Source organism: Tachypleus tridentatus, chromosome 13 (genome assembly GCF_004210375.1).
Source record: "Tachypleus tridentatus isolate NWPU-2018 chromosome 13, ASM421037v1, whole genome shotgun sequence".
Lineage (NCBI taxonomy): Eukaryota > Metazoa > Arthropoda > Merostomata > Xiphosura > Limulidae > Tachypleus > Tachypleus tridentatus.
This window is the reverse complement of record NC_134837.1, coordinates 50,037,944-50,053,777: the sequence shown is the minus strand read 5'-3', so window position 1 is coordinate 50,053,777 and position 15,834 is coordinate 50,037,944. Positions and strand designations below refer to the sequence as shown.

Sequence of the window (15,834 nt, the reverse complement as noted above, 5' to 3'; positions counted from 1 at the left end):
GATGTTTTTTTACCAATATAAATTTTTTAGTTATAAAAAATATTTTTGTAGAGTATTCATGACTCTTCAGTAACTACATAAGGTTTGTGAATGTAAATTGATATTAAGAAATTCTAAGAGACACAAAGGATTGTTATCCTACTCTTCCTAGCAAGTCAAAGCAAACAAAAATTTATCGAGATGATAAATCAACCTTTGATAGCAACAGATTTTAGTTGGGATAATCTTTGCAAATATGAATGTTACTACCATTTCACAGTAAATTCCATTCAGTAAAAGTAACATCAGTTTAGCCCACAAAATGCAATAAATAAATCTTACACAGGAAATTGTTCATTCCACGTCGGGTGAGTCGTATTTTTCTGAAATTCAGATCTTACTGGAATTCCACCATCTACTATCAATTCCACATATGGGTTGGGCTTAAACAGACTTGATGAATGTAGTTTAGCTGAAACAACTATAATACAAGGAAAGAAGTAAAACTTACTAGCAAAACAATACACACCAATGTAACAATACATATATAATAAACAATCATATTCTTCAAAGAAACAATTTTTTCTATATGTATGGTAATTATTTTATAAAAAACAAAATGGTTCAAGCCATGTAAATGCAAGAAAAGATTAAAAGTGATTCAAAGCATTAACAATAATAAAACAATATTTGGCCAGAACATAGATATGTGTGTGTGTGGTTACTTCACAGACAAAAGAAATAGTTACATCAGGTGGAAAGCCTTGCACATGAACCTGCCCTTTCTATGACCAAAAAATACTGATTTTTAATAGGATACTAAACAAATCAAAACAATACAATTAGAAATAGTTACAAAACATTTAACACAAATTGAATTAATTATTTTCACATGTAATAATAATCATAGTTAAGTAATATTAATAAAAATATGTAATATAAAAAATGGCCACAAGACATTCATCACAGCTGAACATAATTCACAAGTTATGCAAATATATTAAAAGAAATGAATGTAATAATGGTTACTTATTCATTTTTAAATTCATAGTTAAACAACTTGGTGAAAATAAAGATCAAAAACAAGTAACAACAAATAACAGCCACAAAAAGTGTATACATTCTAATGATGTAAATATGTTACATTACATAAACTAACCTGTTTAAACACACTAGATGTTAATTATTCCTCAAAAAGCAAATCATAAAATGCATACATCAAACACAATTATCAAATAAAGAACCATTTAAGATTTAAAAAGAATATATTACAAAAATTAATATAATACATAATCTAAACTGTTAAATATATTTAAAAGGTAAATGGCATAAACAATTTCCATAACAAACATAGGCACCATAATTACCTAAAACATCACATTACATAACAATCACTTAAAAATGAAACTCAAAATCTTCAAATACTTCACTTACACTGGAAGAATAATTAACAGAAAAACTTAAATACAAATTTTACAAGTGATAATTACAAGTAAAAAAAAAGACTGAAGAGTAGTCTTTGATAGATTGTCCATTCTACAAAGTTTCATCACTTCTAATAACACATTTAATGAGATTTATAAGAATATACATTATCAATACATAAATAATATTAAGTCTAAGCATTAATAAAAACAAACAAACTTATATTTAGCATTTTTTCAACTATGTCATAGAAAGATAAAGTAAACAAAACATCATATAATCAAACACCAAGTCACAATACTCTACCATATACAAACAGTTAAAAACTTAAATGAAATTGAAATACATTACATAAAATTACCACATTCCCATGTATGAGTGTAAAGGCATAAGAATACTTACATCCTGATCAGAAAATAAATTCCAATAAACTAGTTATGAAATAAAGAGAAGTAAATTCACATAAAAGTTTTGTCCAGGAAGCAACCTGGTATTTTTTATATAATTTACTGCAGCTATAACAACAAAATTTAATGACATAAATGTCCCACGAGATAACCTTTGTTTTAGTCTTGAACAGTGTGGTACTATGCAAGTTTGGAATTTTATACCAACATGAAGAAAGGTGTTCCTTTCAAAACATATCATTTTCAAATTTCAGATCAGTAATGAAATATTAAAATTTTTTTTTTTGTATATCTAAAGAATAAAGCTGACATTGGAAAAGCTATCTACATACATGGCAGCAGTTAGACAGTTAACAAACATCTAAAAAGATTCCACTCAATAATTATTATTCCAACAATAACACTTTTTTCCTTTTTTAAAACTGGAGACAAATTTTAAAATCCTTATATGAACTGAGAAAGGCAAATTAATCTTTAAAATGTACAACTAACTTCAACGATAGTTTTTAACACCCACTAAAAAATCTAAATGTGGAACATTAGCTAGAACTTTTAAGTGAAAAAACAAAAAAAAGTATGCAAGTTATATTATATAGAATTATTAGCATGAAATAGATACCAATAAAGATACTTACTTGTAACTTTGAGCTCAAAAAGGACAGTCACATTATTAGAAGATGGTGGACCTGAACCCATAATTCTGTTCCTCCAAGTTCAACCTACAACATTAACAAACAATCATTTTCTATGCCTGACACAAAATAAAAATACTTTATTTTCCACACATACTTTTACATATGTATTTTATTCTGAATAACTGAAAATTATTTAATTTTATTTACTATTCTCTCTTTTGTACTTATTAGTGCTTTTTAATTACAATTAAAGTGATTTATGTTTTTAAAAATGACATTAAGTTAATGCCATATTACTTATTATACAGAAAATCTCTGTAAAGGTGCTACACAAAAGGTTAATTTTAAAAATTGGATTTTAAGGAAATTTCATACACAGTATCAATGTGAAATTAAAATGTATGATAGAGGGGGGGGGGGATGTATAATGACAATTCCTGTCTGTAGGCCTTCTGGTCAAGACTGTTGACTTTAATATAAACTTATGCAAGAAAATTAGTTATAATGTCAATATAAATGCATGGGAGATTTTAATCTATAAAAACCAATTTAGTATATATTTATCCCATGTGGTTGAATAATGTCTTGAGTTCCCCAACATTTTTATTCCCCCTTTCAACAAATGATGTATAATATTTTATACCATACTCTTATTACTATTGTGGATATAGTTAAAAATTGGTTAATAGCAATAATACTAGTTACCTCTGATGTTTTGATTCAAACCTACTGTAGAATTAAAAAGAAGCATGTCTCCAGTTTTAAGAAAACTGAGTTTCAAAACCTGCAAGAAAAAAATTTAATGAAAAGAATGTTAATAAAGCTGCACATTTTTCATTAGTTCAATAAAAACAGTCAAAAGAAATGTTAAAAAATAATTAAGTTATAATTGAAAATGTTTTCAAAAATAGATGAACAAAGAAATAAAGCTAAGTAGTAAAATGCCTAGCTTAAGATAAAATTAATTCACTTATAAAATGTAAGATACTGAAGCTTACAAGATACAAAAGAAAAAAACTACAGTCCAGATTCAAGACATCAAAAAAGCTTCTTGGTAAAATGTAAATTCAATCTGAAAAATTTACGTGCTTATGATAACTGGTATATACTGGCTCAGGGTTTCAATCATGAAGGGAATTATAACTGACAGATGGAACACAATAACTGTTAAAACATTTTACGTGTAGTAATGTTTTTATAGATAGAGATGAAGTGAAATTATACAACAACATAAGCCCAAAATAAACCAATACAAAGAAACACCTTTATACTTATATTAATATAATCCAACATCAAAGCATGCCCTCTACATTCCCACACTCAATTACACAACTGCCTTCAAACATGTGGTCACCTACCAGTCAGTTACCTCTTTCTTTCTTTTTGAAACTAATGACCAAAGAAGGTTGAAATGTTGTCTTCTCCTCTACATAATACTTTTTCTACCCATACCAGCTATTTTTTACATATATAATTACAGATTATGAAGTGAAATTTATCCTAAAATAGGAGTCATATATCTGACAAATGGACTTTATTTGTTGCAAATGTAAGACAATACATTTAAGTTCTCATAATTTTAAAGTGGGTAACAGGTCTAAGAAAAATGAACACTCCATAACAGTAGTAAATAAAATGACCTAGTCATAAGTCTCTCAAGCCTTCAAAGGAGCATTATTTTTTATTCTTAAGACAGCTGATATGCATATTAAAACTTTAATTAAAATAAAGTTTTAATATCCATACCAGTCATCTTGAGAATAAATTTTTACTTCAAGTGGGTTTCTCATCATCATGGAGTGTCATTTTGTTGTTAGTTGTAAAGCCAATGGAGTTTAAGGGTTTACTTGTAGACACTGATTAAAAGCAAAAAAATAAATACCTCTTTATACAAATCACAAGTTTGATCTAACTGGGAATACTGTGTATAGTTTTTAAATCCTTATCCAACAAAGGGTAATGACTTACTGAATAGAGTTCAGAGAAGGGTTACTGAGATGAATTTAGGGAAGGAAGGGTTGTCTTAAAGGGATACTTTAAGATTTCTTAAAGTATTTCCTCTTAAAAATGACATGCAAGAGATAGCCTTAATGAAGTTTGCAAGGTTATTCAGAATATTGGTATGATAGTGATCTCTGAAGAAGAGAGAACAAGTTTAAAATATGAAAAACAAAGGACAGTCTCAAGATAGTTTGATTTGATGGAATGAACTGTCATCAGAAGTACTGAAGGAAGACACCTTACAAAAGTTCCATATAGACTCCATTCTGCCTCAATCAATCTGACAAGTGCATATGTCACAACAATTTTAAAAAACTTACTTATAAACATATGTAATAAACTTAAAATAAGAATGCAAGTTTACAATTCAAGTTTTCATAATATTAAAGTTTTAATTTTAATTTCAAAGTATATATTTTAAACAATTCTTATTTCTCACTTCTGCTGTCACATGAGGTGTGTGTTCCCAATTTTCCCTTTTAGTTTGTGTAACTTCATTGGTATAGCTTCTATGATGTCTAGCTAATACAAAAATAAGCTATAAGCAATGCAAAGATCAAAAGTACAGTTTCAACATCCTGACATTTCCACTTACTAAGATATCTATTATTTTACGACCCAAAAAAAGCCCAGTCAGTTTATCCTTGACTTTCAAGAGAGTTTTCAAAATCACATATTTGATATACATGCATATACAAAGCAGAAAGTATATTTTTATTATCTGAAACTGTCCTTTAAAATTCACCAGCAATAAAAATTTCTTGAGAGAAAGTGATTGATGTGTATAAATTGTTGTTCAGAGTAATAATGGAATTTTTCTTGCCCTAATTATAGCTTAGTTAAAAAGCTAGTTAAATTTTAACAGTTTTGGATTGCTATTATAGTGACTTTGTTCTAAAATACATATTCAAAAGGTACATAAGCTTTCATTTGAACAACAAACTTTAGACAAAAACAAAGTCTATCTAGCTAAGTGTATTAATATAAACATTTAAATTAGTATGCAGGGGCATCAAGGTTACAAAGTAACTTTACTTGAGTAACGTTTTTCTATATTTACTTTTTCAAAAATATTTAAAATATAAATACTTTTGCTCTAACTTAAGTAATTTTTAGGATAATTTCTTGTATTTTTACTCCACTACTTTCCATTTTACACATCTTGAAACTACTTTCAAAATTCAACTTTGTGGCAGGCATTTAAAATGCAAGGCATGTGCAGGAACACAAGTCAGCAATCACATGCACCATTTACATTACTCAGCTTGATATCATCTTGAAGATGACCACCAAGTCACAAACATCTGCTATCTTTCACTGCCCAAGATCAAGACTTCATGGACCAGCTATGATTTTCTTCTCAAAAAAGGTGAAATTTATTTTTTTTCAATGAATGTCCTAAGTAAACAGCAACTGACTTATGACAGTATCACTTATTTACATTAGTTTCAGAGTTAATTAATAACTGATTACTGATTAGTAAAAATTACTAATTAGATACATAAGTAAAAGTTACCCCCAATCTCCACTAATTCATAGTCCATACATGTCCATTCTATTCTGTATTTAGTAAACTCTACCACATTACAAAAGTAACTTTGCTTCCTTATCGTTAGTACAAACTCTTATCAATCTACATGCAACTGTTATCACATACAACTTAATATAGCATTTCCCAACCTTTTAAATTGTTATGAACTACTGTATTTCCCTGTATACTGTTTTCATTAATAACAACAAATATTTTGTAAATTTTAAATGTTAACATCTGAAATTATATTTAAGATTTTTGTGAATCCCTTGACAATCTTCACATAAGTCTTGATTACATCCAGCTGGAGGTGAACATGGACAACCCAGCAAACATTACAGAGAAGTTCAACATCTATCCTAGATTTTTTAATTCCTTGTATAGTTTATTCTGAAACAATAAAATTTGTACAATATTCATTACAGGCATTACTGTTGTAATAAGTTGATGTATTGTTACCTACATGAATTGGCTTAAACCCTAAATGTAGTCATGAATACCACAGTACTCAATTGTATACAAATGTGTTCTAGGTAACTAAAAGAATGACAAATCGTACATCACTGGTGTTTACTACAGATTCACTTAGTTTGGTAAATCTTTTCCATATGGGGTTTTATTTTTAGACCTCACAGCTTGCAACATACACAAGGTTGGGGAGAACTGCATATGAAAATGCTTTATTTTACTTGATGACAAGAAACCCACTTGAAATAAAAATGTATCAGAACGGCAGGTATGGGTATTAACACTGTTATTGATAAGAAGACAACAATGTTTCAACCTTCCTAGGTCATCTTCAGGTTAAGAAAGAGTTTGCAAGTAATCATTGCTAGAAACATCTTAGGGACAAGTGTATAAACAGGTAGAGGATTGTAGGGGGTGCTGAAGTTAGATGTTAGGTTATTAATTAGTATAGGTATAAAGGTGTTTCTTTACAGTGGTTTAATTTTGGTTTTAGTTGCTGTATAAGTAGAGCTTTGATTTTGCATTTGTTTACATTTGTTTCCCTACTTAGTATCAGGGGTTTTTCTATGGTTATCTTGCATTTATTTGATGTGCAGTGTTCAAAAATGTGGTATTTTTTGTGTTCTTTGAATCTAGTTTCCTTTTTTCTACTTGTTTCTCCAATATACAAGTCATGGCAGTTGTTGCATCGTATTTTATAAATTATGTTGGTGTGTTTGTCAATGTTGATTTTACATGGTATGGACTTTAGTTTTGTACCTTGTTTTTGAATAAATTTGGTGTTTACTAGAAAGTTGTGTTTAGTTGCAAGTATTTTCCAAATGTTGGTTATTTTTTTGCTAATGTTGGAAACATATGATATGCAGCAGTTCTGCAGTTTGTTGTATCTTGGGATTTATTGTTGTTTGTTTGTTGTTTGTCTAGCTGTGTGCATACAGTTTTTTCCACAGTTTTTGGGGAAATTTGTTTTATTTTTGTTGATTTCATTGTTAATTTTCTTGGAAGAGTAGGGTTTTGCAGCTGTGTTTACTTGGTTTCTTAATATGTTGAGTTTTTGTTTTGTTTCATGTGCTGAGTCCCAAGGAATGTATAATTCAGTATAGGTGATTTTTCTGTAGATTTCAGTTTTTAATTGTGTATCAGTTCTAGTAATCTTAAGGTTAAAAAATGCTATTTGGCTAGTAGGGATTTGGTAAATAGGGAAACAAATATAAACAAATGCAAAATCAAAGATGACCTACTTATACAGCAACTGGAACCAAAATTAAACCAATATAAAGGAACACCTTTATACCTATACTAATTAATAACCTAAAATCGAACTGTAACACTCCATACAATCCCGTACCCATTTATACTCTCATCCCCAAGATGTGTCTGGCAACAGTCACTTGCAAACTCTTTCTTAACCTGAAGATGACCTAGGAAGGTCGAAACATCATTCTCTTCTTATCAATAAAAGTGTTCATACCCATACCAGCCATTCTGAGATTCATGCTTTATTTTTGTTATATAAATACTTATTTAGTAGATACTTTTATTACTATAACTTAATAAACTTCAGAGTTGATCCTTTTACTTGTATGTAACTAATATATTTTAGTACATTTTATATTTCTCTTAGTATGTTTATATACAAGAACCTACTACAACTCCACTGAGCTTACAAATACATCACCTAGTTAGGTGGTACAAGCCACATCTAAAAAAATCACAAAATGAAAATAGATGTAAAAGCCAAACAGTTCGAATTGTGAATATTAAAACTGATATGTGACAACAAATTATTAATTCAAAGGAAAAAATAATGTTCACTTTATTTCGTATTTTTTTTTGTACATTAACAATTTAGCTTTCGTTAGAATTAGGATAGTGAAAATAACAGATAAAATATAATGTTCTACTGAGAAATAACTTTTGATATCCATTTAGAACATTCTACAGGTTATGTGAATTAAATGCAAAAAGTACAAGATACAAATATTGTCTTGCTTGAAGATGTTTGTTCATTACTTTTTATATAATTTTAATAGATTTATGGGCAAAATTTCTAAATCTGCTGTTTATACTAAAATGCTGTGAAAAGCATCTTCCATGGAGAATGTTTCTAATATTTCTTAACGAACAGGTAAAGATTTTAAGATGATGTTTCATATTCAGAACAGTGAAGTTTTACACCTGTATTTTGTCTAAATATTAAAATGTATGGGTTATTAGTACAAGCTTGAGTATCAAAGGTAAAAGGATAAAACTTCTGATCTTCATTTTACAGGAACAAATTTATGGTTCATCTATCGGTGTTGTGTAAATTATTTTCAAGTTTGTTTGTTATGAAACTGAAAGGCTATGTTTAGGTTGGTTTAGGACCAAATACATTTTTTGTCATGTTTCTTGAATACTGAATAAATTTAGTTGTGTCACAAGTTAGCACGGCACCAGCTCTAGTAGTACATTAGTAGTTTTTTTCAAGTTAAAAAAATATATTCATAAATGAAATGCTTCCGCAAAATATTTCATGTCATTTGGTAGATAATTTTTTACTCTAATAGATGGTGTGTTTGATTTTCATATGTCTTTAATTTTTGCTTTCATTTTCAGCTCATTAAATGGAATATCAAGTGGACAAAATCGAGCATTTTCGACACCATCTGCTTTTCGCATTTAATTTCTTGCAATTTCGTTTAAAACAATGCATATTATATACCTAGGTATTACATGAAATAAAGTATCATAATAAATGTTTTGGATGTAATGTGTTCATGCATTGAAGTATTGTATAGTCTTGCATGTAATGCTTGAATGAAATTATTTAAAAACGCTCACGAATTATTCCTCAACCTAATACTTATAATAGTCCGTAACTTTTTTAAGTTTCTTCCAATAACATTAAATACATATAACGTAGTTAATAAGTAATATTAATATGTAATAGTAAACTACATTATTAAAAGTATAAATTATATTATAATACGAAATATACTCTTAGTATTAATACCACTGTATCAGCAATTTACAGTTGATAGTAATAGTAAAACTAGTTTACAATACGTTATCAATGAAATAACAAAATTTAAAAGTTAAACAGTAACCAGTTTTATATTAAAGAACTTCTTTGCCTTTAATGGCTTCATATTCAAACATTTTGTACAAATTAGAAAAAGTAACTACAATAAACTAAAAAAAAAGCATAACTTACATCTCTATATTACATAAGAAATTTTGATTGCAAGATAAACTTTTTCAAACTCGAACATCTGAAACAGACATTTAATAGCGTACTTAGGCTATAAGCCTATCACTAATGGTGACTAATTTTTTCTTAACACAAAATGTCACGTGATCCATGAATAACCTCGTATACAGCCTTATGATGTTTATAATAGTCGCACAAAACTAATTATTTCCAAAAAGAAACAAGATAGCTTGAAACGACATCAAAAATATCATTGATGTTTTCTATATTAAACAAACTAAAAAAGACAACAGCTGTTGAAATTATTTAAATTAAAAAAAAACTATTACACATCATTTTGGCTGGTCAAAACAATTATAAACCAATAAATGAGTGTCATTGACATTTGGATGATTTTTACGAACTAATAAACTTTTTGGTTGAAACATAATAAGCAGTTTCAAACCCCTCTCTTTGGAAATGATTTAGTAGAAAACATGTTTCAATTCTAATACGTCGAGTTCGATTCTTCTCGGTGGACTCCAATGTGTCAGTTAACCAGACGATTCTCACGTACAAAACAGTTTGAGTCTTTCAAGCAGATAGAAATATTGAAAGAACGAGGAGTGATAGAATTGAGTATTAGTCGTTATTTATATGCATCACTTATTTTACATGTGAATCTGCGTGGATTATCGGAACTTGAATGAAGTTCACAAAGAAGATTGCCTAACCACTGCCAAGGATTCTCTACTTTAGATACATTATTGGGTCAAAATGGCTCCAACATTGGATCTGAAGAGTGGATACTAGCAAATGCAAGTCGAGAAATGGCAATATTTATCGCAGGAAATGGATTACGTCAATTTGTTACATTACCATTTAGGCTATACAAGGAACCTACTGCAGTTGAATGACTCATGGAATACGTTGTATGTAGACTACCTGTATATGTCATGTTCGTTTACTTGAATGGCTTAATTGTATATGGGAAAACCCTCAATGGTGCTTGTGATGTGCTGAGAAAAGAAAAGTACTGAAAAGAGAATTCTTAAAATGAAATCCAATGAATGTGAATCATTCCATAAATGAGTGAATATCTTGGAACACAGTTTGTTTGTTTGTTTGTTTGTTATGAATAAGGCACAAAGCTACACAATATACTTTGCCCACCACAGATATCAAAACTTGGTTTCTAGCAGTGTGAGTCCTCAGACATACCTCTGTGCCATTGGAAGGCAGAACATACTGTTAGCAGGAAGCTTATATGACATAACCTCATCAAAAATTTAATCTATTCAGATTAGTTCAGCACTGTTCAAACTTAATAAGGCAAGAGGATTTCTCAGACTTACTCCTATCATTGTTGTTTCTAAAAACATTCTCCATCATAGATTATCTTCTACACAAGATTTTATAAACTGTTGATTGTGAATAAGCATTCATCAAACTGAAAAGAGAAGGAACAATCACCCCTGCATTAGATTCAAGTACTTATGCAGCTATTAAGTAGCATTCAAGCCTGAACCATTTCCATCACTCCTCTGTGACCAATATTTTACACATTGCAAGAAGCTAAAAAGCAAAATTGGCCCAGAAACTTCATGAACAGAAATTTATGATCAAACACCACATAAGGTCAATCCATGGAAGTGCTGATGCATTATTCCAAATAAGTTATATTTCTGAAAAACAAACACTGTTAAAAGTGGGAAGCAGTAAATAATGAAGGCAATCAGCACCAATAGCAACAGAGCAAAATTCAAGATGAAATATCTATGGATTATGAAGAATTAATATGGGTCAAAAATCAACTGAAAGATGCTCATGGAAAAAACATCAGTATTAGTGTAGTTAGTCAGTGGATCATTTATGATGCAAAATGATTCTCATATCAGACACTGATTTAGTACTGCTCAGAATAGACAGATATAATAGACACAGTTAAAACTGGAAAAAAATACAAATGGACAGGAATTATGACTTCAACTGGTACTTCCACATTTACTGTAACCAAAAGTTCTTCATTACTTCAGTTGCACTGTTAGATGTTCAGAAGACACTGAAAAATGTAACAGTATGTTTCTTCTGGGTTGGATGGTGGAGATATTTAAAGTTTTGTGTAAATCATGTAAATTTTGCCATGAGTAAAAAGGCCCATGAAAGAAATGGCATGGGCATCTACGGCATTATTGTGTTGGAGAGTTCCTGTCAATGTGCTCAATCCTTTATCATAAACGTAAACAATAGCAGGAATAAAAACATTGTAATAATAAGGAATATCTCATTAATTGCCAGAAGCATATACTTTTCTTAACCAGAAAGTAGAACATATAGTAAGAAAGCTTATCAATGAATTTGTTTCAAGATTTAGAATGCCTATGTAACTTCATTTAAATTGTGGGTTGATCTTTGAATCAGTCTTTTTTGTGTAGGCATGCCCTATCCCTGGAATAAATAATGATTAAAACAACAACCATTCATTTCTCATGAGGTATTGGAATAACAAGACTAGTTTATGAAGATCTTCAGTCATAAGTGGCATAGTATATTATGGGTAACAAATGTCGACCAAATAGGTTCTATTCCCTATTGCCTAGTTAATCATGTTTGCTAGGAATTCTCTAGCAACTATATAACTGTGGTTGTTTTGATCATTACATTTGTCTGTCAAATTCTAAACGTTTTAGCTCAACAATGATGCTCTTTTGTACTGTGTCAGTTTTATTGATATTATCATTCTACATTTCACTTATGTCTTATTGTATTCCATTATTTACTTCATTGATGTTTTTTTTACTTCATTTATATTATTTTGTAGTTCACCATTTCATCAGGTGTTTCATTTAGGTTAGTGCCCAGACTGATGGACTCTGGAACAGGCAATGTAATATCTGACACAGAGCTTAGAATCTAGCCCTTGATCTCATTAACACCTGAAGGAAGAGCAGTTTCAGGACTAGGACATAGTCAATGCCACACTGTATTGATGCTTTGACCTGATGGAATATCAAGAAATCACACTAAGTACAATACTCAAAGCAATGTCCTCTGAATGCTTGTGATAATTGCATGTGAAATCTTGCCAGTTAATGACCTCTACAAATCATCAAGACATTCCAGTTGAAAAATTTATAGATAGGTTAAAATATGAAACTATGTGGCATTTTTAGAATTGATAGGCAGTGAGTCAGTTCTATCACAGTGAGATTCAAAGATAACGTTTTTAGCAAATTGCAATAGAGACAATGCCCATAGCAATTCCTGTGGTATCTGTCCCTAAACCATACTATTCTGCACAAGTGGATGCCCTACGTTAACCTTGGGGTCCATGTAAGACAACTCAGTTACTCATAAGTCCTGGAGTTACAACACAGTAGCATTGTTACTTTGTGAATGGGCAGGGCTATCTTGGTTCTCCCATAATACTTGTGTTGCAACCAATGTTTGTGATGCTTCCAATTGGTCATCACTCCAGAGGAGAGGATCGAAACACAGGCTGTGGACAGTAGAATCACTTTGGTATGCAGCAAAATAGGTGAAGCAATCAGGTTCACCTGTCTGCACAGTAGGTGCAAGAGGACCAACAATGGCCTGTGGTTGATGCTATTTCTGCTCCAGAAAACTAACAGAGCATGAATCATAGTTTACCACTGAATAAAGAGTGCAACAGAAATATTAATACAGTGGTTACCACATATCAAGCATTCTTAGTGTAACCACTGCCATGACTAATGAATAATAATATTGTTATGGTGAAAGGCAACAATCTATATGTGGTGGGAAAAAAGCACATCTCTGTTGACTTCTAAGACAGGAAAGCAACATGGCAAATGTAATAATAGCAACAAGCAGTAGTTGTTTCTACTTTGGCTCCAGAAAACTAACATAGCCTAAGTCAGGATTGGTCACTTATTCAAGATGATGCATCAGACAGTTTGCATCTCTGGGTGTGATGAACAGTCCAACTCTGTTAGGGCTTGGTTTGAGCTTGGTATATGCCTATCAAGATGCTGCTATGAAAGATGGAGATCCTGGTTGATGCAAAGGCCATCGTGCATCAAGCACTCTAAATGAAGCTCTAGCTAGGTAAAAGTGTGTTCACTATCTTGAATGGCAACAGAATGGATGTGGCACACAGGAATAACATATCTGACTATATTTAGACCATGGGAGCAAAAGAACAAAGGCAATCATTGCTGACTTAGACTCTTATATAGAAATATTTAAAATAGATATACTGAAAAATCTAGCTCTTGACCTTGACTATTTAACAGGTTAAGATAATTTTTATGGTAGAACTATCTAATGTCAATCAGAAAATATAAAAAAACTGGGCAGTGTAAATGTACAATGTGGAGGGAATTATAATACCTCCCTGCAGACAGGTTATGTAATATGGCTTAGTATGAACATGTTGAGTGCATTGTTGCTATATAACACAGTCATGCATCTAATGCACAAGATGAGCTATTCCTTGTACAGACAACATGCAGTATTAGCTTGGACAGTAATCTGTTTGAGTTGGGATACACAGTTAATGATAAACTGCAATTATGAACACTCTTCTAGCCAACTTTTCATTGAAATGATCATAATAATCAAGCAAAGTGGAGGTGACAAAAGCTGGCATTCACACTATAGTCACATCCATTGCATTGTGTCCACAAGCAATTACTTCTCAGGTTACTAGTTTAGGATTTCACAATCATTATAAACCAAATTCATTTGCAAGTGCACAGTAATCACTAGGTTGATAATATCATTGTATTTGTGAGACCAGATAATTTACTGAGTTAAACAGAAATCCTTCATCATCACAAAGATACTGAAAATGCTCATCTGATCAAATAACCATTGTGTGGGCTTTCCCAGATCACTATGGATATGGTCAATGTTGAGATAAAATATATGTTAAAGAATAGGATTACACAGTCTTTACAGTGTGCATAGTTGTCTCCAGTAGTGACTTCTTGAAAGAAAGAAGGAAGACATATTCAGATTCTGTGTTCATTTTTGAGTGAATATTGTGGCACACATCAATGCCCTTTTACTACCACAAACAGATAAATGTCTGTATTTATCATAAGATGTCTAAAGGTTCAACACTTTAGGACTGATATTAGCATGGATATTCTCAACATAATATAACTGATATTTTATATATAAATCCTTTCCCACCTTTCTTTTCAGAACTTTATCCTTCTTGAATAACATGTAATACAGCATTTTAAAAATATGTCAATAAAATTGTCTAGATTTAACCAAGTTTAAGTTATTGCCATTGGACCTATACTGCCCTTTCCATTTCCTAGAAAAATAGTAGCAGGTGGTTCACATCTCCAGTCTTTAACCCTCTTTGAAACTCTCAGGTAAATATTATCTTTAGGTATCAGGTAAGTATTGTTTTTTTTTAATCTTCCAATGGATAGTTCTCATCTCAACTACCCAAATTTTCCTTTTTTACAAATTTGGAATCCAAATCTCATTATTCCTTATCTCCATTTGCAGCAAAACATGAAACCTAATTGAGAAATGATCATTTGTGCCAAGATGTTCCTCAGTCTCCACCCTCAGAGTAATCTGATCTTTCCAATTACCAGTCTTTAATGATGTGCTTAAGTATTTTATTTCATTATGTCACAGCCATTAGATGAAGAACTGTAGCTTTTAAATCCTGATATGCAAGTTCTTCTATGGAGTTTTCCAGCTGCATTTTTCACTGATGTACTTCCAAAAACAACCACGACAGTTGATCTGTGGACTGACAACCTCTTTTTTTGAACACCCACTTAACTCTGTAGTTTATCAGCTTTCTCGAAAGAACTGTTCAATAACACTATGTCACTTTGATTAAATCCAGTTTTACCTGCATAATACCTTTCACTTTATCACAAGTCAATTCAAATCCATCCTTAGTAAAGCCATGTATAATATATTTATTCTTCACAGCTAGGAGAACTTCCAGTCACTGATCTCTCATAACACGTGAAAGTATTTAATTCCCCTATTCCATAATAACTATATAATGAATCACCACTAATAAACACTGAAATGAATATCTCACTTTTTGATGGTACAATGATTACTGTCCCTGTTTCCACTGGACATTCAACATAAGATGTAGTAATTACTATGCAGTGCTACAGACTATGAAGCTATCTTAAGTAAGACCGATCTAGAATCCATGTCTCTGCAAGAAGTCATTTTCTCAAA

The 15,834-nt window shown here is 30.8% G+C and overlaps 1 protein-coding gene across 2 annotated transcripts in view; it reads right to left on the bottom strand.

Moving 5' to 3' along the window:
- LOC143240137 (E3 ubiquitin-protein ligase Su(dx)-like) overlaps nt 1-9,785 on the bottom strand; it is a 48,402-nt gene extending 38,617 nt beyond the window's left edge. For both annotated transcript variants that reach the window (XM_076482070.1, XM_076482071.1), the window contains exons 1-4: nt 9,643-9,785; nt 3,152-3,230; nt 2,447-2,530; nt 322-460 (exon numbers count right to left, since the gene is read on the bottom strand). In XM_076482070.1, coding sequence (XP_076338185.1) covers nt 322-460; nt 2,447-2,507 — 200 coding nt within the window. In that variant the 5' untranslated portion in view covers nt 2,508-2,530; nt 3,152-3,230; nt 9,643-9,785. The remainder of the gene's footprint in view (nt 1-321; nt 461-2,446; nt 2,531-3,151; nt 3,231-9,642) is intronic.
- Between the last annotated feature and the right edge of the window lie 6,049 nt (nt 9,786-15,834).